Source organism: Trichoderma ghanense (genome assembly GCF_004382785.1).
Source record: "Trichoderma ghanense strain CCMA-1212 chromosome Unknown scaffold_18, whole genome shotgun sequence".
Taxonomy (NCBI): Eukaryota; Fungi; Ascomycota; class Sordariomycetes; order Hypocreales; family Hypocreaceae; genus Trichoderma; species Trichoderma ghanense.
The window spans coordinates 180,794-203,691 of NW_027395681.1; the positions used below are offsets into that span (position 1 = coordinate 180,794).

The following is a 22,898-nucleotide window of genomic DNA, read 5'->3' on the forward strand; positions in this document are numbered from 1 at the left end:
GTGTGAAGTGTGGGATACCATTGAGAGAGAAGTGCCAATCCATCTTTCTTTGAGCATGTAGAACCGTCTGCCTTGATTGCAGGTTAAGCATAGGGAATGGAAGAGTTAGGAATTCTATATCTGTGTGTTAATCGTCTCTGCATCCATTGTTTGAATATCCTGCGTCGTGACACCTCGTCGACATCAAAAGCGTTTCCAATGATGTTCATTTTGTTGTGTATTGTACAATATCCCTCTATATCCGCATTTTTCTGGCCACCTCTTCTCATACACTCATCCCGAGATTTGATATATTTACATAGACTTCAAGTAGTTGGACTCCTTGATCGCCGCCCTCCTCTCCTTGCGCATCGCCTTCCTCAGCTCCTCCCGCTTCTCCGCCGCCGCAATGTTATCCAGCACGCTCCCGTTCTTGTCGCCGGGCAAGTTGACCGACTGCTGCGGCAGCGGGACCTTTGGCGCGAGGGCCTCGAGGTTGCCCTCGGCGAGGAGCTTGGCCTCGAGGGCCTTTTGGCGCTTGGCGGCGAGCTTTCGTTGCTTTTTGGATTTTGCTGTTGACCCCTCTGTGTTAGCCTCTCTTGTTCTTTCCTACCTTTTGAGCGTTTACAGTCGGAGTTGGAGAGGGTTTTGATTAGCGCTGGAGGTGGGTGAAAAGGACGTACAGAATTCGTCGCCGAGGTTGTCGTCCGCGGCATCAGCCTTCTTCATCACATCCAGGCATGACCACAGCCATTCCGGGTATTCCTCATCCTTGAGCGCAACGGGATCCTGCCCGCCCTTTGTGTAGTTGAGTCCCGTAAGCACGGTTCCCTCCGGGCAGATGGACCGCGAAGATGTCGTCGTGGAGCTCGGCTTTGATGCGTCGCCGGCGTCGGTGGCCGGCGTTGAGAGCTGCGGTTCGGCGGCGGCTGAGTAGAATCGTAGCGAGGATGATGAGAAGGTGTGTCGTGCGAGGGGCAATTGGCGGCGCGCGACGGTGGCGCGGAGGCACCGGGCGCAAAACATTGTGATTAGATCTGGAGGGAAAAGAAGAGGGATTTGGAAATGTGGTATGGATACGGAGGAGAGTTGTTGTCGCTGGGTGGGTTTGGCGAGGCTGTCGTTCTTTGGTGCTGGGAGAAATTTTGGGTGCATGCTATCGGGTGGTGGGGTGGCCAATGAATGGCTCTGGATTGCTCGCAGCCTCACCTCTTGGATCTGAGCAGCTTCGGCAGCTTGATGGTCACTTTGACGTGCCTTTGGCATTGGCAGATTCCGATGGGTTTTTTTTTTCTTTTTATATTCGGGTTATGACCCCGTTGTTTCCTGATATATACACTGGCAGGCCATTTCAGCCCCTGCGATCAATATCATGTCCGTGGCCCTCTAAACCATGGCTCTACTCCATCCAAGACAGGTGCCCTCCGCAGATTGAGCTGGCCGTCCAATAACGCAAATAAGAGACAAAAAATGTGATACATGTTTAAACAGTGATGTCTTCGGATCATGAGAATCGTCCGTAGTTCAGCTTGGCAATTTTGTCGATCGGGTGCACCTTGCGCTCCAGGTCAATCTCCTGGTCCTTCTTCTCCAAGTAGTTTTGCTGGATGAACTTGGTTCCCTTGACCTTGTTCTGTCCCAGCAGCTGCAGGTACTTTTCTGTGCAAGCAATGAGTATACTGTTCTTTTGCCCCCATCCTTCCAGGGATGCAGCGCGTGCATCTCAGCGCTTCCTCCGACTCACCTCTCAAATGGCCGCAGTTCTCCAGGTGGTTGACTCCCTCCCGGACATAGCACTTGCCCAATTCCTCGCCAACGAGACGGGTCATCATGGCGCCGACCCATTGTTCCCGAATGATGGCATCCTCGGCAGCCTTGAAGGCCTTGGTGTCGTCGTAATCAACGCCGTTGAACGTGGGGGGAACCGTCGGCTTCTGGCTCTTGAAGAGCTCGGACTCGGGCGTCGGCATGTTGCGGGATCGGCTTTGAGCCTTGGGGAGAGTCGAGAGAGGACAGAGGAAGGTTGGGGCCGAAGATGGTCGAGGGCTGGGGCACCGGAAGCTTCGAATATCTCCTGATGCTTGAGCGCCTTTCAGATGCCTTACCTTGACCAATCCAGCGATGCAGTTGCGGTTAGCCTGCTTGGAGAGTTTCGCTGTCAGCCTCAGGCAGCAACTTTCTAGCCACACGAGGCTGCAGGTGTCGCGCGTGCGGAAGCCACTTTGCGAGCTATGCCTATCCGACTCACCACCTTCAGATACCCCACTATTCTGCCCGATAAGAAAAAAAAAATCTGAAAAACAAGTAGGGTGCAGCGGGAAGAAAGGCCCCCAATCACCCAAGGGTACAAAAGCTTGCGACGCCTGCTGCTTTTGCGCTTCCTTTCCTCCCACATCAACACCTTTTGGAACAAGAAAAATTTTCAATTTCCAATCTTGTTCTCATCTCTATATCCCTTCCATCTATCCTTTACCATCTACTTAATCTACTCTTTCACAATGGGCAAGTCTACCAAGGTCAAGGAGTCCAAGAAGGCTGTGGCCGCCGAGCCCGTCAAGGCCGCCGTCGCCGCCAAGGGCAAGTCCGCCGCCAAGAAGGTCGTCAAGGAGGAGCCCTCCAAGAAGTCCAAGAAGGCCGAGCCCGAGTCCTCTGACGAGTCTTCTTCCGAGGAGGAGGAAGATTCCGACTCCGAGAGCGACTCCGACTCCGAGTCCTCTGAGGAAGAGACCACCAAGAAGCCTGCCAAGAAGGAGGCCAAGAAGCCTGCTGCTAAGAAGGAGGAGTCCGAGTCCGAGTCTGAGTCTGAGTCCGAGTCCGAGTCTGATGACTCTGAGTCCGATGAGGAGGAGGAGACCAAGAAGCCTGCTGTGAACGGCAAGGCCAAGGCCGAGGCTGAGTCCGACTCTGAGTCTGAGTCCGACTCTGACGAGGAGAGCGACGAGGAGGAGAAGCCTGCTGCCAAGGTTAGTCAATCATCAACTTTACATTGCAACCTGCATGAACCTTGACTGACTTGTTATTCTCTGCTAGGAGTCCAAGTCTGACGACGAGTCTGACTCCAGCGACGACTCTGAGGAGGATTCGGATGACTCTTCTGAGGAAGAGTCCGAGGAAGAGAAGAAGGCTGCCCCCGCTTCCAAGAAGCGCAAGGCCGATGAGGAGATCGACACCTCCGCGAAGAAGTCCAAGGTTGACAGCAACGCCGCCCCCACACTCTTTGCCGGCAGCCTGGCCTGGAGCGTCGATGACAACGCCCTCTACCAGGCTTTCGAGTCTTTTGAGGGTCTTGTTGGCGCCCGTGTCGTTACCGAGAAGGGCACCGGCCGCAGCCGTGGCTTTGGATACGTCGACTTCAAGGATGCCGAGTCTGCCTCTGTTGCCTACGAGGCCATGCAGGGACAGGATGTCGGTGGCCGTGCCATTAACCTTGACTATGCCAATGCTCGTCCCGACGACGCCAACCCTCAGAACCGCGCCGCCGACCGTGCCAAGAAGCACGGCGACACTCTGAGCGCCGAGAGCGATACCCTCTTCGTTGGCAACCTGCCTTTCGACACCGATCAGGACGCCGTCACTGAGTTCTTCAGCGAGATTCGCCCGGTCACCAGTGTTCGACTGCCCACTGACCCGTAAGTTATCCCGTGGCTTCACACTACAATCTCGGCATCGCCATTTATCATACTAACGCGCCTTTCTCTCCAGTGAAAGCGGTAACCTGAAGGGCTTTGGCTACGTTACCTTCGGCTCCGTTGAGGATGCCAAGGAGGCTCTGGACGCCAAGAACGGTGCTACCATTGGCAGCGGCCGATTCGCCCGCAGCGTTCGTCTTGACTTCTCCAGCCCCCGTCCTCAGGGCGGAGCTGGCGGTGGCCGTGGCGGCTTCGGAGGTGGTCGTGGTGGTCCTCGCGGAGGCGGCCGTGGTGGTCGTGGAGGCCGTGGTGGTTTCGGCGGTGGCCGTGGCGGTAACTTTAGCGCTGTCAACCGCACCAAGCCCGCCGGCACCAAGATCTCTTTCGACTAAGAGGGTTTCATCCGAGATCTATCTGACCTATATCGAGGGTTGTGGGCTTGTTCCGGTTCCGTTGGGTTTGGCTTTTTGATACAGTGGGCTTTTGGGACGCTCTTTGGTAATGGAGCGTATATCAACGCTGGGGGCTTGGGCACTATGTAATCTGTGGGCTCGTCGCCTTTGCTTCCCTTTGTGGAAGCATGGGAAAATGGCACAGTTGGGCTTTTTGACGTCGGCGGCCTTGGCGGGTTTTACCGTCAAGGCCATGTACAAAACCAGTGGGCTTCTGAGGGATTTGAGGGCTACTTGATCTTGGTTCATTTCGTGCAAATGACCAATTTTGACCGCGCTGCGAATACTTCTGAGGGACCCGGGGGCTTTTGCATTCACTTGCAAAATACTTGATACGTGGGCTGCACATGAGGGCTCGTTGGCACACGCCACGAGTCCAACCTCTGCTTAACTCGTTGACCAGGTAAAAGACCTCCCGGATGTACACCGATATGAATATGCTCCTTGAGACGGGTAAGTCTCCGCCCACGACGTTTTCATTGCATTGTAAAAATAGGCGTTGTTAGGGAAAAAGTTTGGGTTTCCTTTCTTTTTTTAATTTACTTCTTTACCGGACATGGACGTAGTTCTGTAGACTGAGTATCAAGAATACAAATGTCTTTCCGATGAAATAATTCTCGAGTGCGTTGTCTTAAGTGTCTCTTGCGACGCAGTGCTTCTGGTGAACAGCAGCAGGGCGTCTCATATGACCAGTCGCCTTCTGACGCGACAAAGGCTGAGCATCATCCGGTGGCGCTGGTCACCGTGTGACAGACGCCATATTTGCGACATCTGCTCCCTTGTTCGTTTGCTAGGGGTCTTTTGAGGCAGCTTCTTGGAGGCGATGCAGTGATTGGACGAGTCCGTGTCTGCATATACAGTACAGTGGCTGTTTGCGGGCAGATGAGCAAGCGTTGATCTCGTCTTACTCGGACGGGTGCCTACCTATATTTTCACACTGTAGCATACATGATACTGCCTCATTCATGGCAACACCACGAGAACGCCATTCATTCGCATCCAAGGGCTCGTTCATCGTGTTTGCTTGTTAAAAAAAAAAAAAAAAAAAAAAAAAAAAAAAACTTATACGACAAACCCGGCGGCGATACGCTCGCTCGCACAAAACGCTCGGAACATTTCAAGACAAAGCTGAGAGGCATCCATTACGTCTCTGGCTGCTCAGGCGGGCTTCCAGCTGGTTTAGGCAAGGCCCCGCTTGCCGGGGGTGCTCATGACCTCGTTTTGCTGGTTCTGGACTTGAGGGCTTACCTCACGCCTAGAAGTACTAACAGGAGACCCCCTTCAAATGGCTGGTGGCAGCAGTACTAGTATTTGGAAGAAGGTAAGGTGCGCCGTGGTTGCGTGAGATCAAATGGAATGGAGGGCAATGTCTGTGAGGTATCTGTACCTTTCGGTGGTCATGCACCAAGGCACAACAGCCCGTGTTGGGGTGTACTGTGCGTAATGCACTGTCTTCTGCTCTGCCTGAGCCACTGATCATCGAGTTTGCGAGAGTCCTGGCGTGATTGGCGAAGGGCTTCTGCAAGGGAGGCTTGCTTTTCACTTGGTGATTGGGCGGAAGCGTATGAGCGGCTTGGAAGAGCGGCTTCGGTGTCTTGTTTGTATATGGCAGGCATGGGGACGTGTTGGGTAATTCCGCTTCACCTTGGAGCGCGATAGTGCATGTACCAGTCCGTATTTTGGCAGGTATCCTCCCCAGGTAGTTACTGGGTAAGGTACTACCTAGGTACGTAGTAGTAGTTCTGCCATCACCCGAACACTTGGTAAGGTAAAGGGAACTTGCTATATTGTCCATACTTGATGGATCGCAGGTATTCTGTAGAGACTGGAAATCTTGCCAAATGGCCTTTCCACTCATCCCACTCATGCCATCTATGTACAGTACGTGAACTTAGCTATCCGTCCTGTTCACCATGTTTCAGCCGTCTTCGTCCTCATCTGCACCAGGTCTCGTCATTGCGAGAGTGACGCAATTGGCCAGCGCGTGATGCCACCCACGCACTGTCCCCATGCGAACACCGCGCAAGTACCGGTACCAAACACCACTAAAGGCTCCCAGCTGCTGACTTGCCCGTCGTTTATCGTCATGCCCGGACTGCAGTGGGCAGCGGTCTTCTGGTGACAGGCCCCAGGCCATCCGTCTTAGCTGCGAGGCTATCTCGGCCCAACCTTTCAGCGGAAACACAACACACTCTCTCTATCTCCGACGTCAGCCATCGTCCCTCACCTACTCCTACTCCGGATTCCATCGCCCATCTCTTGACGGGATTTGACGACCCATCGTCCTTCCTTGTTCCTTTCCGTCGATTTGGTTTCTGTCGCATCTCGAGATCTGTGTCGCTGCCGAGGTGAAAGGGCGGACGCGTGCGACTGCTGGTCGACTTGCGATCGGGTGGGGCGTTGTCTGTCACGGTCGCCGATAAGGAGCGAGATTGCATCTATCGCCAGAATATCGCCAGCGCGCTGAGAGCGAGCAACGCCGTCGGTCAAGCTATTTCCGGGTGCTGATACCCTCATATCCTTACAAAAACCCACAAGATATAGCCATGGTCCAGCATCATCCCATCGAGGAACACGCGGGCCCAAGCGGGCAGCGAACCGTCAGCATGCCGAACGTTCTGCCAGGCTCGAGTCCTCACCATCGCCGCTATGACGGTTCGTCCTCGCCAGTGACATATCTCGTATGCCCAAGTCCATCTTTGCTAACAGCTGTAGAAACCACCGAGTCATGGGTAGAGGTTGCGTCGCAGCCGTCATCTTCGTCGCTCTCCAGCATCGGCGATGAAATAGTAACGACTGGCTTACGAGTCGGGAGCTCTTACAATCGTCGCCGGCGAGCGCAGGCTCCCGCCAGACCCGTGCCGCGTGTGCAGACCACCATCCCTGTGACGGGAACGAGCAGCCAGGATGAGTATGACGAAAGCGACAGCGAAGAAGATCATGTCCTCTCCAGCTCGACGGAGGGCATGCAGCCGTCGCCAGAGGAGGACATGGAGGATTCTGATGGGGAGTCGGACGGCGATGCAGGCACGGCTCTGGGAGGAGCCGGCAATCAGCCAGCCTTCCGACCACAGCCGAATGCATTTTCGCATCCGCAGATGCATCCCAGAAGCTACTCGTCAAATGCAGCCGCGTCTTCGCATCCCCACGGCGAATTTACACGCCCCTCCTTCTCCCAGCGCTCGCATACGAGGGTTCAACGTGGGCCCAGCTTCATGTCGCCATCAGTTCGGGAGGACAACGATGCTGCCCTCCGTGCTTCTCTTACCACCCTATTATCGTGTGCCGCTGCAGCTAGAGGTCTGCCTAAGAGTAAGGAGGAAGCTGAGGCGCAGCGAGCTGCACAAACCGGAGTTGGTCCCAGCAGCCAGCCCATGGAGCTCCGCTTTGTACCCGAAGCAGAGCTGGAGGAGGAATCTGAGAAGCCTCAGTCAGCAGCTGCGGCGGCAGTTACACCCCCTGCCAAAAGCCAACAGTCTTCTTCCCCCGCCAGATCATCCTCGCGGACTCGGTCGCCCTCCGGGAAGGGCAAGCGGGTTGTATCAACAGTCCGAAACCCCCGAGCGACGAAGAAAAAGAAGACGGCATCCACGGCTGTTGTTGCGGAGGAGGCCCTCATTTCTCCAACGCTGCTGACATGGGTGGTGAGCGCCGGAGTCGTCGTGCTCGTATCCGTTGTTGGCTTCGGAGCTGGCTACGTGATCGGACGTGAAGTTGGCCGCCAGGAAGGCTTAGCAGCCGGCGTGACCAGCGTCAACGATACTGCGTCTTCTGGCCGTGATGTCATCCGGTCATCCGGCGGAGGTCTGAGACGCTTCAGATGGGGCGCCGTGGGAAGAAGCATTGTCGCTCAAGCGTAAATGCCTTGATCCCTTGTTGCACTTGCTCGTTCTCTTTTTTTTCTTTTTTGGTGATGCTTGAAAGTCGCAGAGATACCATGAAGTTTGACACCAAACCTGCCTGCGTACAGATACCACATACACGATGCTATCGTTCAGCAGTTGATTTCTCTTGCTTATTAGCAAAGGATGGCGGATGGGGAGTTGGCGTTTGACATTGAACCTACTCCGGACATGACTTGGTTCACAATTTGCGGATGGAAGACACTAGGGGCTGGCAGCGTTTTCTTTGTTCTGGATTGCTTGGATTGTCTTGGTACATGATCAGTTCACTGCCTCCTCTTGCCGCGGCGATTACTTACGCAGGGATGCGGTTCATGTGTCTCCTTCTATCTGGATCTGACGGATGAATGAGAAAGGTACAAGCTGATCGGATCTACACCTTGGGCACTCGCTATTACGATGACTTACCACATGGTAGCTACCACGGGGCGTATGTCACTTATTTCCTTGACAAGATACATTCGATATTAGTCGTTCTATTGGCTGCTTACAATTCAGGAGCGACGCTTCCTGCAATACGCGTATGCTGATGCATCGTCGAGCCGTGTCTGTCTTGTTGGCCGTGGATTGACCACTAGGAGGAGATTGCTCGGTGCTGTGGAGGTTTGTGAGGAGGCATCAGACCACCTTTTGCCGTCTGTTTTTTGTTTACTCCTATGACAATCCTCTTTCTGTATGAGGCGTATGATAGATTGGATTTCAATTGTACGCGTATTTCCATGTGGCTGATATCATTTACATATTAAGGATGGGAACCTATACGCGTATTCAGACTCTGCATGATGTCTTGTCTTGGTGTTGTCATTTTGCGGTCCTAGGAAGAGGGACGTATTCGCATTCGCCCGCTAATCCTCCGCCATATCACACACACAAACCCACACGCTCCGACTAAGCTACGTACGGGACAAGAGACACACAACCCACACGCTCAGCAATCTGTGCAAGGCAAGGCGCATAGATCCGAATACGAGCCCCCACTGATTTCCCGTTTCTTCCCAGGCGGTCTGGCATCTTTATAACCTTTCCATCACGCGCGTTGTGATTGGTCCATCTGCCCTCTTTTTTCGCCTTCTGGGGGGCTAACTGTACGCACCTCAAGTGGGGGTGGCCCTTCTTCCCCCTGGATCTTGGGCCCTTTTTCGGGCTGGAGGTGGACAAAAAAAGCGGCAGAAAAATTGCTACTACATACGTATGAGGATTGGGTTTCTGGCAGCAATTGGAAAGAGAAAGAGCCCAGTCTTTTTTCCTCGATAGGTTGAGGCCAACTGATTAGAGCTCATTTTGGGCTGACTTATCGAACCACTGGTGGTGCCGCGATTCTTCCTTCTTTCATCTCCCTCTCCTTTTCCATCATTCTTCTTCTTTTCGACTTCGTGCGCGAGCCTTGTTGATAAATAGGACGCGAGACCTATCCTTTCCTTTTTCTAATTCCTGCTTCAGGGCAGCCCTTTTGATTCCCTTTTCCTTTCTTTCGGGGCACCTAACAGAACGCGGATCGCACTTCCAATTGCTCCCCGTCAGCGGCAGACCTCCCGTCACCACAAGATGGGCGTCCTCCAAGATGCCGCCAACCATCGGGTGGCCCAGCTCTACTTTGAGCAAGGCATTGGCGCGCAAATCGCCATTGGCGCCGCCGGCTTCATTGCCCTCGCCGTCGTCATCAACGTCCTGCAGCAGCTGCTCTTCAAGAACCCCAACGAGCCGCCGATGGTGTTCCACTGGTTTCCCTTTATCGGCAGCACGGTGATTTACGGCATGGATCCTCCCAAGTTCTTTCGCGACAATCGTGCCAAGGTGAGCAATTACCGGATCTCCTGACGTCTTTCTGTCGAAAGTTCGCAATGGCTGACGCTCAATTGGCAGTACGGCGACGTGTTCACCTTTGTGCTGCTCGGCAAGAAGACGACCGTGGCCGTGGGCCCCGCTGGAAACGACTTCATCCTCAACGGAAAGCTCAAGGACGTCAACGCCGAAGAGATTTACAGTGTCTTGACGACGCCCGTCTTTGGACGGGATGTCGTCTATGACTGCCCCAATGCCAAGCTGATGGAGCAGAAGAAGGTGAGTTTGTGCCTCAAGTCGCCTAGAAAGTATGATAGTTGCTGACACAAAGGCCCAGTTCATGAAAATCGCCCTCACGACCGAAGCGTTCAAGACCTACGTCCCCATCATCTCCCACGAGGTTACGTCCTACTTCAAGCGCGACCCCGACTTCAAGGGCAAGTCTGGCATTGTCGATATCCCCAAGAAGATGGCCGAAATCACAATCTTCACTGCCTCCCACGCGCTCCAGGGCAGCCTCATCCGCAGCAAGTTCGACGAGTCCCTGGCCGATCTGTACCACGACCTCGACATGGGCTTCTCCTCCATCAACTTCGTGCTCCACTGGGCGCCTCTCCCCTGGAACCGCAAGCGCGACCATGCTCAGCGCACCGTGGCCAAGATCTACATGGACACCATCAAGGAGCGACGGGCCCTCGGCGACCAGGACAAGGAGCTCGACATCCTGAAGCACCTCATGACGTCCGTGTACAAGGACGGCACCCCCGTTCCCGACCACGAAATCGCCCACATGATGATTGCCCTGCTCATGGCCGGCCAGCACTCCTCGTCCTCGACCAGCTCCTGGATCATGCTCCGTCTCGCCCAGAACCCCCAGATCGTCGAGGATCTCTACCAGGAACAGGTCAAGGTCCTGGGCGCCGATCTGCCTCCCCTCCAGTACGAACACCTCGCCAAGCTGCCCCTGTGCCAGGCCATCGTCAAGGAGACGCTGCGTCTCCACGCCCCCATCCACTCCATCATGCGCAAGGTCAAGCAGCCGATGCCCGTCCCCGGAACCAAATACGTCGTCCCCACGTCCCACGTCCTCCTCGCCGCGCCCGGCGTCAGCGGCTCCGACCCCAACTACTTCCCCAACCCCGAGCACTGGGATCCCTACCGCTGGCTGCCCGGCTCTCCCAACGCCCCCCTGATGGTCCGAAACGACGAGGAGGAGGAGAAGGTCGACTACGGCTACGGCATCGTCAGCAAGGGCGCCGGCTCGCCGTACCTCCCCTTCGGCGCGGGCCGCCACCGATGCATTGGCGAGCACTTTGCTAACCTGCAGCTGCAGACGATTGTCTGCGAGGTGGTGCGACTGTTTAAGCTACAGAACGCGGACGGCAGCAGCAACATTGTCGGCACCGACTATGCCTCTCTGTTCTCTCGACCGCTGGAGCCCGCTAAGATCCGGTGGGAGCGGAGACAGTAGGGGGCTGTCAAACGACGTCTTTTAATTTAAGTCAAAGAAAGGGAAAATAGAGAAAAGAGGAAAGAGGAAAGAAACGCCAATTCCTGTCGAGGAGGGTTTGGATGCGTACTGTACATGATAATCTTTACGTCGGAGTTTTTTGTTTGGGACGCATGGGAGGACACGATAAAGCAAACGTGATGGTCATGCCCGCATCATGATTGTAATACCACCTACTTACTACTACTACCTACCTAATAATACCAGTAGAGCTTTGAATAAAGCTAGACGAGAAACAGAAAAATCAATTCATCAATGAAAGCAGCCTAACCCGTCTCAAGACCTATGTACCTTACCTTTGTCAGATGTTATGATCAAAAAACCTACTCAAACTCACCCACGCGAAGAAGACCTCCCAGGGCCGATCCAAACAGTGTTCCATCACGTGGTAAGAACCTTGAATCATCTCACCGTTACGAACAAAATCAGTTGCCCCGAATCGGCAAGTCTTGCATCCTCAAGTTCCCCCGATCTCCAAGCCGGTCCGCACCCGCTCTATCCGGCCGCCCATCCAAAAGATCTCGGTGAAGCCTATATTGGGGGAAATAGGTAGCTTGACCAACCCCCCCAGAGCGCCCGCTCGCTAAAAGCAAAAATAAGGGCCACCCCTACTCACTCACCTCGACGCTTTTTTAAGTTCTCATCCCCCTTTTTTTCAATCATCACATGTAATAATGTGTAGCCAAAACACAGAAGAAAAAAAAAAAAGAAGAATGAAAAAAAGGCAGACCCCTGGCAGAGAGAAGGCTCGCACTTAAGACTTCGGGCCTACCCATCCATATAAGCCACCTTTTTTCCCCCCCCCCGGATGCCAGTCCCGCGTTTCTCCTGCGTCTCATCTAAGTCGCCGTTCATTGTGGCGTCATTAAGTCCAACTTCTTATAACTTTCAGTTTATTGTCGAGCCGTGACCGCCATCGTCCCGTTCATTCTCTCGCATCTCCGGTCGTCGGTTTCTCATAAGATTGATAAATCATAACAAGGTTCGGCGACATGGCGCAGTACGGCCCCTATGTTCGACTCTGGGGCATCCGCCCATCACAACTCCCTGCAGAGACCGCGTCAGCTCAAGACCTCGTTCCATTCATTCAGTCCATCTTGAGCGAGGCAGTCCCCTTCGTCAGCTCAGTGCCCCTCCACTCTTCGTCGTCCTCCTCCTCCTCCTCATCATCATCCTCCTCCTCATCAGGCAAATCAGGCAAGCCCAGCCGAGCTAGCCCAGACGGACCTTGGAAGCCGAGAGGATGCAGGGCGTTCCCTCACTCCGCCGCGCCGGTGCACATGTTTGAGCGGGTCGTCTCGGCCGAGGACCTCAAGCTCGCGGCCAAGAGCGACAATCTCCCGGCCGCGCCAAAGATCCGGCCGGAGACGTGGAGCCTCCGGCGCAGCGTCCACGAGGGGGCCAAGAAGGCGGGCACCGCCGACTGGGACGAGTGGAAGCGGTGCTTCAAGGACGGGCACGCCGAGGCCGAGATGAAGTTTACGCCGTCGGTCATGAGCCACGCGCTCAGGAAGCAGTGGGACTGCGCGGGCGCGGAGGTGGCGCTCGGGGGCGACACGTACGAGGACCTGACGCTCAAGCTGGAGGAGTCGACGCACAGGATGCCCGCGCCGCTCAACGACCGCGTGTTCCCCGTGCTGCAGGTGACGGCGGCGGTGCGGGGCCGGCGCGAGTTCATCGTCGTCCAGATCGCGGCCGTGCCGGAGAATGCAAGGGCGGAGGAGGCGAGGCCGGACGGCGCGCTGAGGGGCGCGTATACGAGCGTGGAGCGACTTCGGGAGGTGGACGAGCAGGGGAATGTTGAGTGGCTTATGGGAACGGTGTCGGATGCGAGGGGCGTGCTGCCGGCGTGGATCCAGAGGATGGCGGTGCCGGGGCAGGTTGCGAAGGATGTCGATATGTTTTTGGAGTGGATTGCCAACGAGAGGGAGGGCAAGTAGTGGTTCCCTCTTGTTTGGTCTTTTTTCTTTGTGCCTGGATTGTGGAACACGTGTATGACTATGTGTGTTAGTATCTTGATGGGATGAAGTTGTGTGAAGGAGTTGAGAGAAGCTATATACCTATTTGTTAGTGTTGGTCTGATATATGAACTCATATCTATAGCACAGTTGAGGTTTCAAGGTTGAGATGATGTCAGTTACAGTCCTATCCTTGTCTCCGTCAATCATGTAGTTCGGAGGAAGGAAGTTTGTTTGTGCCTTCCTGCGAGACTATCATGATAGTCGGAGAAGGAAGTGGCATAATCATCACCGCCTTCACAACCCCCTTCCAGATCTTTTTACTTTCTGCTCTTCCAGTCCTCATGTCATCTATAAGCAGTTAAAACCAACCATATGAAGGTCAAAATTAGTCAATCCTGATGACTGCCAGCATGAAGACAAGAGGCCGCTCCGTCCCAGCAACAACCTCCCAAACCTCATCAACCTCTCGACCAAGCACCACCGCACCCCTAACAACAGCCATCATCCCCTCCTCCTCCTCCTCCTCCTCCTCCTCCTCCATCTCCCCCAATGGCCCCCTCGCCCCAACCAGAAACGGAAAGCTCCTCCTCTCCCACGCCGACGCTCTCGCCCGGATGACGGTCGAGCTGAACGTCCGCGCGGTCAGTGCCCAGACAGAGCGCCTGGAGAAGTCGCTCGGCGCCCTCGTAGCGTGCACAAAGGAGGACAAGGCGTTCCGGGAGACGCACGACGCGCGGCTGCAGAGCATGTGCAAGGAGATTTTGGCGGTGAAGCAGCGCATGGAGGAGATTCAGGGGCCGGAGTGGAAGAAGGGTCGGGCTGCTGGAGCTGAGGCGGGACAGAAGGGGATGGATGAGTCGATTGAGCTGTTGAGGAGGGAGATGGGTGAGCTTAAGGGTCTGGTTGGCGATATCTCGAGTGCGTTGGATAAGTTGCCGACAGCGGCGGAGGCAGAGGCTTTGACGAGGCGGACCCGGGCTGAGGCTGAGGCAAGCAAGGGCGCTGGGATACAAGCAAACTCATCTGCCGGGAACCAAAAGTCCGGAACCAGTAAGCATCTCCCACCGGGAATTTTCACTAGACGTGTCCCTACACAGGAGATGTTGACAAGTTTCCTCAAAGAAGAAGCACACCCCATCAAGCAACGCATCGAAGACACCATCGCCTCCACCCGCCGCTGGAACCGCGACCACAAGACGACCAACCTCACCGACGCCGTCTTCATAGCAAACTACCTCAAGCAGCAGTCCAAGCGCGACCCCCAGATGGCCGTCTACCTGCAGAGGGCCATCCAGAAGCACGTCCAGAACGGCGGCCGTCCGCGGACAAGAAGGGTTTCTCGCCCGAAGAGCCTCGAGCAGTTTTGCAGGGCGCTCGTGTGGAAGGACGTGCTTGATACGGCGGAGGTTGTGCTGGTGAGGGATTGGAGGCGGACTGCGAGGGCTTTGGAGGAGAGGGACTGAAATTGTTGTTTGTGGGTGTGTGCTTGCTGGGGGGGTGTTGTAGATGGAGGTTTGATGTCTTAAAGGATGAGAGGATGGTGATCTTGATGTCGTTATGATCTTGAACGTGAGTGGGTGGATTTCCAAGTCAGCATGGCTAGGAGCCGTCTCGATGAAGATATATGTCGTTCTCCAAGACAAGGGAGAAAGAATCGAGACAACATTAGCCGGCATCTCGAACGGTAGTCAAGCTAAGATGTTGGGAGACCTTAACAGCGTAACACCAATATTCACAAGACCTCGTTCGTTCTGAGCTATATCCAAAGTCAAGTACAGTGTCACATGGCATATATATTGTATTGCATCGCTGGATCTAGCCGCCAAGGCTTCGTTCAAACGCTGTATCGAACCCGCATCTCCCCGTGTCCGTATCAAAGTATTTCATAAGCAAAGATGGCGAAAGTGAGAAGCAGACCAAACGCCATTCCAAGTCCCCTTCCGTTGTGCCTGTCCTATCCCTTTTGACCAACCCTTTAACTCCACGCCAAAAGTATGGCAAAACAACCAACTGATAAATTCCCCCACACCAGCAAGTGATCCATCGACAGACGTAAGGGACATCAACGTCGACCACGCTGGAGACCAGGGTGCAATCGTGTAATTAGATAGACGTAGAAGAGAAGCTGTCGACTGAAGAAAAGGAGTAACGTCTTAATCATCCGCCTCGATTCCGATAGAAGACTGTTTGAGGGCAATCTCGGCCTTGAGCGACTTGATCTGGTTCTCGAGACGGGTCCTGAGAATCTTGTTCTGTGTTCGTTCAAGGTCGGCGACACGCGAGGCGAGCTGTCTCGTCAGGTCATTGATCATTTCCTTGACGCTATGCTCCTCATCACGACGAGCACGTGCATCTTCATCGAGGTCGTCGTCGTCATCGTCATCATCATCGTCATCGTCGTCGTCCTCTTCTGATTCGCTCGGCTCAATGCTCTCCTGCAGGGCCGCCGTCGCCGACGGAGTAGCGAGCGCAGCTGTCGGAGTCTGCGTGTCCATGGCCGTAGCAGGAGTCTCGGCAAACAGTTCGTCAGCAAAGGCTGCCTCCAGGTCGGCTTCGAGGTCAAAGTCGTTCTCTTCCTCCGCGCCCATGGATTCGTGCTGTTGGCCAAAGTAGCCGAGACTATCGTCCATCTCGCCTTCAGCGTCCTCCTCTCCATCCTCTTCGACACCGTTGCGCTCGTCAACCCATTCCCACTTCGTAGAGGCGCATTTAGCGTCCTCGGCGAGAAGTCGCTCGACCTCTGCTTCCTTGTCCTCGATCTCCTTGCGGCTGATGGTCTTGGCGAATCGTCGGTTCACGCAGTCATGCATCGGCGGTGTCAGGCCATGCGGCCACTTGAAGTTTGAATCGATGATGCTGGGCAAAGGCACATGCCTCGCCTCCTCCTCGCTCTTGACAGCCTGAAATACCAGAAGCATCTGGCAGATGTCGGCCGACTTCATGAGCGACTTGCGGTCCCACGTCTTCATGGATTCTGTAATGGTAGGCAGATCGACCAAGACTGCCGCAAAGCACTGGCCCTTGACGCACACGACGCCGCGGCGAGACTCCTCCTCGAAGAATCTCATGTAGATATCTGCACCGCCAGCCGACTTGGGCAGGCCAATCTTGCCATTCTCCATGCACCAGCGGACGTAATCGGCGTGCTCGCCCGGCAGCATGCGTAATATGAACTGCTCCTCGATTGCCGGGTCGATTTCGTTATCGCTCGCTTCCGAGTCGTAGCCATCGCCGGGGGGGTGCACAGGCGGACGACCACGAGGCTTGAGCACCAATTGAGTCAGCCCAGCCTTGGATCCCGTCTTGACCTTTGTCCCGCCGCCTGCTCCCCCGACCTTGACGATGGGCTTGATCTTAATCTTGGTCGCGGGCGGAGGACCGTGGCCGGCGGTGCCGGCGGTACTACCGCGCAGCGGCGCCTCGTCTTCGTCGTCGCTGAGCGAGCGCTTCTTGCTTTCGATGAGCTTCTGACTCGGTTTCGCCTGTCTGCCCGCTTTTGTCGTCACCACCGGCGGTAGCCCTTTGTTCTTGTCTTTCTCTTTCTCTTTTTCCTTTTCCTTTTCCTTCTCCCTCTCTTTGTCCTTGTCCTTGGCCGCGTCCTTCATCGCCACGTCGCTGTTCGCTGATGGTACCGCCGGCGTGGGCGGCTGCGACGAGCTGATCTTGAGCTTCACCTTGCGAGCCCCTTCGCCAGGCGTCGGCAGCGGCGCGGTGGCAGACGGAGGCGCTCCCCCTCCAGGCGTGGCCGCGCCTTCGCCGACGAAGGACGCCGAGCGGCTGACGTTGATCTTGAGGCGCGGCTTCGAGGGCGCTGGAGGAGCCGCGGTGGCATCGCCTCCGGGACTGGGCGCTGACATTGTCGTGGTGTTTTTGCTTGGAGTTGGAGATCCGAGTGTCGTGATGAGAAATGCTGGTTCACGTCGGAGAGTGTGTTCGATATGTGTGTCGAAATTGATATGTTGAAGAGACTTGGGAAGAGAAATGCAGACGGTGGAAAGTGGAAGAAGGCAGGAAGAAGGTTGGATCTGTCGGGATTATTAAAGTTGGAGGTCGAGCTCCAAGAAGGTTGGCGCGGGAAGCCGCGGCCAGGCAGTAGCCTCGCAGGGAATTATGGGGCATCACGCGCTGCCGATTCTCACTGTATTTCACTAATACTGTCTTACCTAATTGACACTGGAAGACAATGGAGACCATTTACACACATCAAAGTGAGAAGAATCTCAACGTTCTGGTCAAGAAGAATACAACCATGGCAGGATATTCATTGCATCTTGCGCCTAAGTGACTGAAAGATTCCCTGAAGAATGGTATTTGGATGAAAAAAAAAAAAAAAAAAAAAAAAGACAGGTCACGCTCGCTACATCAAAAGCAAGTCCCCCAACGCCATGAAATGCCCATGCACCACCACCTGAGAAACGAGATAATAGCCCACAAACGAATGTGTCGATATGTGACAGACGAGGAAATCACCCTCCTTTTTCTTTTGTCCAGCCTCTTTGATGACCAATCAGTTCATCCACGCCCACGGATAGTCGCCATCCACGTTATGCCAGCCTCCCCCCTCAATGCCAGCCTCCCACCCCATCATGACTCCCAGCATCTTGCACCCCATCGAACTGACAGTGCACACGATCCTGTCGCTCGCCCCCGCGAGAACTGCCAGGTCGAGCATGTACGCCCTGCCCATGTAGCTGCGCAGCTGAAGCGTCTTCTCCGAGGGCGGTTCTATCCGTCCGGACGACGCTCCGGTTGCGTAGCCGTTGTGCTTCCTGTTGAACCCGAGGTTCCAGAACATGGACGCAAAGAAACCGCCTTCCCATCCCACGCCTTCGTCCTCGAAATGATGCAGCACGTGAGGGTCGACGTCTTCCCGCGGAACGACTTCTTTCGAAGCCAGGCGGATGCGCTCCTGTGCTATCAGAGCGTCGGAGAAGTCGGGCTGTTTGTAGACGGCAGGGTCGTCGGACGCGATGATGGTGATGGATTGATTCGACGTCGGCGTATCATGACTTTCCGGGGAGCTATAGTACGTGCTTACCAGCTCCTGGGCCTTGCTGAGATACACCTCGGAAGGGATGTAGGTGTTGCGGTATTGATACTCCAGAGGGTGCGAGTCGCCGCGTCGAACATGAATCCCGACAACAGGTGCAGGTAGTAGCGCTGCATCTCCTTCCATCTGCTGCATCCTCAATTCTTTGACCCGATTGTGTACAAATGCCTGGTCATCGCTGTTGAGCTTGAAGAGCGCCTCATAGCCCGACCTTGCCAGCCCCATCAGGTCTCGGAGGTTGTTATTCGTTCCTGCGGCCCGATGATACTTGGCCATCAACGCCGGGAAGACGTCCTTGAGAGTCGTACCAGTGACAACCAGGTGCCGCGCTTGGGCCGGGCAAGGGAGCATCTGATGTCGACGAGGTGGCCGGCAGTCGGGCAGGGGCGGTGCCTCGAAGATGTCGGTATACTGGCCATAAGCCCAGCGCGAGTCGTCGATGAAAAAGGCCCGTCCGTCGTGCTTCGCCAGGCCATAGAGCATCCACATGCCCATAACCGCAGTCCCCAGCCCGGCATCTGAGCTCTCCAGCACATATGTGACGGAGGACTTGCAGACGGGCAGCCCGGCCATGGACTCCCAGTCCAAGCCGACAAAGTGCCCCGTCTTCCCGACAGCACTTCCATGTCCAGCTGCAGGCAATAGTCCGGATCGCTCAGCCTCATGCACATCCACGAAATACTCATCCACTGCGTCGTACTTGAGCTTGTCTTCGTCAGTTCGCGGGGCTTTGCCGCGAAGCTCCCTGGTATGAGCCGAGACCTCGCGGCACTTGCTTCCCATGCCAGCATACTCTTCGACAGACAGAGGGAAATCGTGGTCATGCGGGATAGACACCGTCCACTTTGACCGCGAGTGGCTATGACTGACAACGATGGGCGTTGGGAAATCCGGCAATGCATCCTGCCCGACCATTTCGAACTCTTCAGTCGTAAAGTGCGGCCATACCGCTATGATGGACTCCTTGTTCCGAAAGACGAGGCTGGCAAAGTAAAATGTCGTGAGAAGGGTGGCGAAGTAGAGCATGTACCGCAAGGCTCGGCTTGGTCGAGCGATGAGAACCTTGGCGGGCGATTTCTTTGGCCGCGGGACCAGGACAGGAAGACTGGGCGAGGGAGGAGGCGAGAAGAGGAGATGGTTGAAGCTGAATCGAGCCGAGGTTGACGAGAGCGGCGCCTTGTCGTAGTTGTTGTACGAGGCATTGCGGCGGAGGTTGAGTCTGGGAGGTGCAATCATGACCTTTGTATGAGTCGAGATGTCCAGTGGAGGAGCCATGGCGATAATGGTGAGTGAATCCCCACACAAGCTCCAGCTAATACATGAAATAGAAAAAGTCAAAGAAATAGATGTGAATGACAGTAAGAAGTGGTCGGGATGTAATATGCCACGACCAGAAAAGTGAGTGTATAACCAGCGTCAAAGACGGTTCAAATAGAACTCGAGCGAGAGAAGCAGAAGCGATAAAAGAGGTTCGAAATATAACGGGAGGAGGATGAAGCACAGATGGGCCAGCCAAGAGCTGTCAGTCTCCAAGCAAGGTACTCCAAGTCACAAGAGCACCGAGGCGCGTACCCGAGTGGTAATATAGCAATTGAGGTTTCTCTCTCCTCCACAGGACGGCATCATCAGGCAAAAAAACCCCCCTAGCAGACACCGCCGATCATCATGCGGGCGCCGCAGTCCCGAGGCCGTTTTGTCTGCGTTTGTCTGAGGGGTGTCGGGAAGGATGAGGTGAAGTAGAAAGGAAGTGAAATGAGTGGTAGAAGAGAAAGACGGATGGCCTGTGTGACTTTTCTTTTCCTGAATTCCTATCACGGCTCGAGGGGGGGGGGGACGACGATCCTGCGGGTGCCACCCGAAGCGGAATGAGAAGCGAGCAAGAAGAAACACAAGGGCGGCGGAAGAGGGAGGGAGGATGAAGGGGAAGAAATGATTTGATGTCAAGGGAAGTTTGCGGTAAAAGATTGACAGTATGGTCAGGATGTGGCGGTTCTTGACCAGACGAATGATGTCTGGGGAAAGAAGAGAAAAAGGGTTGAGAGGGAGAAAGATATGGGTTTTCCCAGATCGCAAGAAGATCGCGGAGACACCAAGCTTATACCAGATCGCTTCCGTGTAGACGCAGGCAGAACACGAGTTGTATCGTGTTTGCTCGGGACGATAAAAGCAAAGAATGACAGTCGTAATCAATAACGCTTCGTCGACGGGCCAGATGCCGGCCTGTGGGCGCTTGGTCAAACAAACAAACGAACCCGCAGCTCTGGCATCTTATGTTTGGTTCTCCCGGAAGTCCGGTGCTGTACGAAGTACTAACTTGTATGTGGTACCTTTTGTAGTTTCAACAGGGTCCCCGGCGTGGTGTGTCTTGTCCAGCTGTGGGGGAGGAAGAGGCTTGATGTCATGTCTCTCTCGATCCTTGTCAACAAGAGAATGAACATGGAGAGGGAGGGGGATGTGCTGGAGAGAAGCGGTGCGGGCGTTTGATGCGGAGAAGACTTTGTTGGACAAGATGGCTTGACGTGAAACGACTTGGCGGAACAGCACAAGTTGGTGTCCACGTTACCACCAGAACGAGAGACAAAAAAGAGTCGGTAAAAAAGAAGAAGAGTATCAGGATGAAGAGGATATGTAAGAACTCGACAAATCACTGCTCCGGCATGCCATTGTACCACCCTCTCACCACCACGTCCAGTCCCGATCCACCATCATGGGACTTCACAGCTGGGGACATCGTCTCACAAGGGTCAAAGAAGCAAAAAGTTCCAGCTAGGGACAAACTCGAACCCACCTTGCTGTCCCCCAATGCCAACCTGCCATCCACTCCGCTGTTCAATTTCTCCATTCTGACGGCGCTTATTGAACAAGCAAGGGACAAAGTCGGACCAGAAAGAAGAAGCTGGGAAAAAAACGAAATGGTGATAGCCGTTGCAAAGCGACCAGGGGGAGCGTCATACCCCAACAGGGGGGCCACAACAGCAGAAGAAGCAGCCCTCTCATGAAACCCGATGATGGGCTGTTGGTCGCCACGTTCCATACGATGGTACATGTACCATCACAACCTTTTCCATCACCCCGATTCATGGCCTGTGCTCACGACTAGGAAGAAGAAGAAGAAGAAAATGACATGGCATTTCGCGAGGATACGAGTCAGAAACAGCGGCCCACGATGACGATATGATGGAAATTGAGTTTTTCGCCGACTTGATAGAGCTTATTTACACATGTCCAGGACAGCATGAGGGGGCATGTGAGGAGAGTCTGTCTGTGTGTGAGAACCGACAAGTCGACTCGAGGCATTATGCATCGCGTGTTTCAGATTGTCCATCCCTCACACCCACCGATTGGATTCGGAATCCTTGCCCGACGCACCCCTAGCACGGCACTACCACAAAGGCAAGTCAGCAGTCTGTCCACTCAAAAGCGACCATTCGCTCTTTCATCCACCACGGCATCATACGGTGCCTCTCCAATAATGCGATTGCCATCTCCATCATCTTCGCACTTACATACCTACTTGTACAACAAGTACCAGCCAACAGTTAAGTACCTAGGTAGTAGGTAGGTGGTACTAGAGTCAAGGTAGACCATCCATCTGCCTCGGCTCGTCCTTACGCTGACGATCTGACTCGGGCACATGCACGATATAGGGCAACTCAGAAATGAACAGCTTCCGCCTCATTAATCTATCTGCGGCTCGTCATCAGCCCATCTCATTTCTTGCTTAATATACAAATCTCAGCTTCAATTTGTTTGCAGACCTAGCCATATTAGAACAGCTGATACATTACAAGGTAGTATATATCAATGTCAATCTCCTCACGTACCTAAGTAGGTAGGTAGCTAGGTAGAAGCCCCTTTGTATGCGCAACATCAGTCTTTTCTCGGGGACACAAACAGGAATGTTTGCATCCACTTGTTCTATTTTTCTCTTCGCCTTCTCTGGTTCTTCCTCTTTTGGCATGTGGGATCTCGTGCCGAGTGCCTGGATCCCAGAGTCTACTGAAAATACCTATAGGCAGACGTAGGAGTAGAGCACAGGGTGCATCTTACAATGGCATTAATACTACATATGTAATATCCATCGACAGCCCTTGCAATGATTCATGCTTGTTTCCGTCTGGTGCAGCGATATAGATCTCGCCTTGACACAATCAAGGAAACCTGCAGCCCTGTATCCCCTCCCACCAACCACTTGGACTCCATCACAACCGTCACTTTCACACAAGAGTCTCAATCCCAGGAAATGGAGTATAAAACCTTTGTTTTTCTTTTGAAATCATGGCCTACGCTGGCATATGACAACTTCTTCGCTAAAGCAAGCAAACGAAAGACGTTCGAAAATGGTGAGAAGAGAAAAGAAGAAAAGTACAGTGCCTGTCCACACCAGGCGCCCTTTGCCCATTTTGAAGTCATATGCTAACCCAATGCAAAAATCCCTAACCAGACAGGACAAGTCGGGCGGGATTCTGAATCCAACGCCCTCCTTCTCCGTCATACTCTGCAGCTTTCCAGCCACGACGAAACATCATCAAGACGCGCAATAAACGGGGGCGTATTCGTACACCAGCAACGAAACCTGTCGTCCAATCCACGCAAAACCTGTAAGCGACTCGGAATGCTGCATCATGAATCA

The 22,898-nt window shown here is 54.4% G+C and overlaps 7 protein-coding genes across 7 annotated transcripts; 4 read left to right on the plus strand and 3 right to left on the minus strand.

Moving 5' to 3' along the window:
* Positions 1-294: 294 nt before the first annotated feature.
* Positions 295-1,005, minus strand: CCMA1212_009684 (uncharacterized protein; the record flags this gene model as incomplete). The annotated part of the gene is made up of 2 exons (XM_073706757.1): positions 295-551; positions 663-1,005. The coding sequence occupies 2 exons, from the start codon at positions 1,003-1,005 to the stop codon at positions 295-297; spliced, it is 600 nt and encodes a 199-aa protein (XP_073554682.1).
* A 478-nt stretch (positions 1,006-1,483) lies between these two features.
* On the minus strand, positions 1,484-1,949 carry CCMA1212_009685 (uncharacterized protein; the record flags this gene model as incomplete). The annotated part of the gene is made up of 2 exons (XM_073706758.1): positions 1,484-1,638; positions 1,724-1,949. The coding sequence occupies 2 exons, from the start codon at positions 1,947-1,949 to the stop codon at positions 1,484-1,486; spliced, it is 381 nt and encodes a 126-aa protein (XP_073554681.1).
* Positions 1,950-2,477: 528 nt separating this feature from the next.
* On the plus strand, positions 2,478-4,000 carry CCMA1212_009686 (Protein gar2; the record flags this gene model as incomplete). Its single annotated transcript, XM_073706759.1, has 3 exons — positions 2,478-2,942; positions 3,010-3,608; positions 3,682-4,000. The coding sequence occupies 3 exons, from the start codon at positions 2,478-2,480 to the stop codon at positions 3,998-4,000; spliced, it is 1,383 nt and encodes a 460-aa protein (XP_073554684.1).
* A 2,606-nt stretch (positions 4,001-6,606) lies between these two features.
* CCMA1212_009687 (uncharacterized protein) lies at positions 6,607-7,920 on the plus strand (the record flags this gene model as incomplete). The annotated part of the gene is made up of 2 exons (XM_073706760.1): positions 6,607-6,715; positions 6,776-7,920. The coding sequence occupies 2 exons, from the start codon at positions 6,607-6,609 to the stop codon at positions 7,918-7,920; spliced, it is 1,254 nt and encodes a 417-aa protein (XP_073554683.1).
* A 1,387-nt stretch (positions 7,921-9,307) lies between these two features.
* CCMA1212_009688 (Eburicol 14-alpha-demethylase) lies at positions 9,308-11,215 on the plus strand (the record flags this gene model as incomplete). The annotated part of the gene is made up of 3 exons (XM_073706761.1): positions 9,308-9,756; positions 9,826-10,023; positions 10,082-11,215. The coding sequence occupies exons 1-3, from the start codon at positions 9,508-9,510 to the stop codon at positions 11,213-11,215; spliced, it is 1,581 nt and encodes a 526-aa protein (XP_073554686.1). The 5' UTR covers positions 9,308-9,507.
* A 1,021-nt stretch (positions 11,216-12,236) lies between these two features.
* CCMA1212_009689 (uncharacterized protein) lies at positions 12,237-14,678 on the plus strand (the record flags this gene model as incomplete). Its single annotated transcript, XM_073706762.1, has 3 exons — positions 12,237-13,190; positions 13,787-14,265; positions 14,338-14,678. The coding sequence occupies exons 1-3, from the start codon at positions 12,247-12,249 to the stop codon at positions 14,676-14,678; spliced, it is 1,764 nt and encodes a 587-aa protein (XP_073554685.1). The 5' UTR covers positions 12,237-12,246.
* A 690-nt stretch (positions 14,679-15,368) lies between these two features.
* Positions 15,369-19,577, minus strand: CCMA1212_009690 (Transcription initiation factor TFIID subunit 7; the record flags this gene model as incomplete). Its single annotated transcript, XM_073706763.1, has 2 exons — positions 17,742-19,577; positions 15,369-17,088 (listed from the first exon to the last, which is right to left on the minus strand). The coding sequence occupies exons 1-2, from the start codon at positions 19,538-19,540 to the stop codon at positions 15,369-15,371; spliced, it is 3,519 nt and encodes a 1,172-aa protein (XP_073554770.1). The 5' UTR covers positions 19,541-19,577.
* Between the last annotated feature and the right edge of the window lie 3,321 nt (positions 19,578-22,898).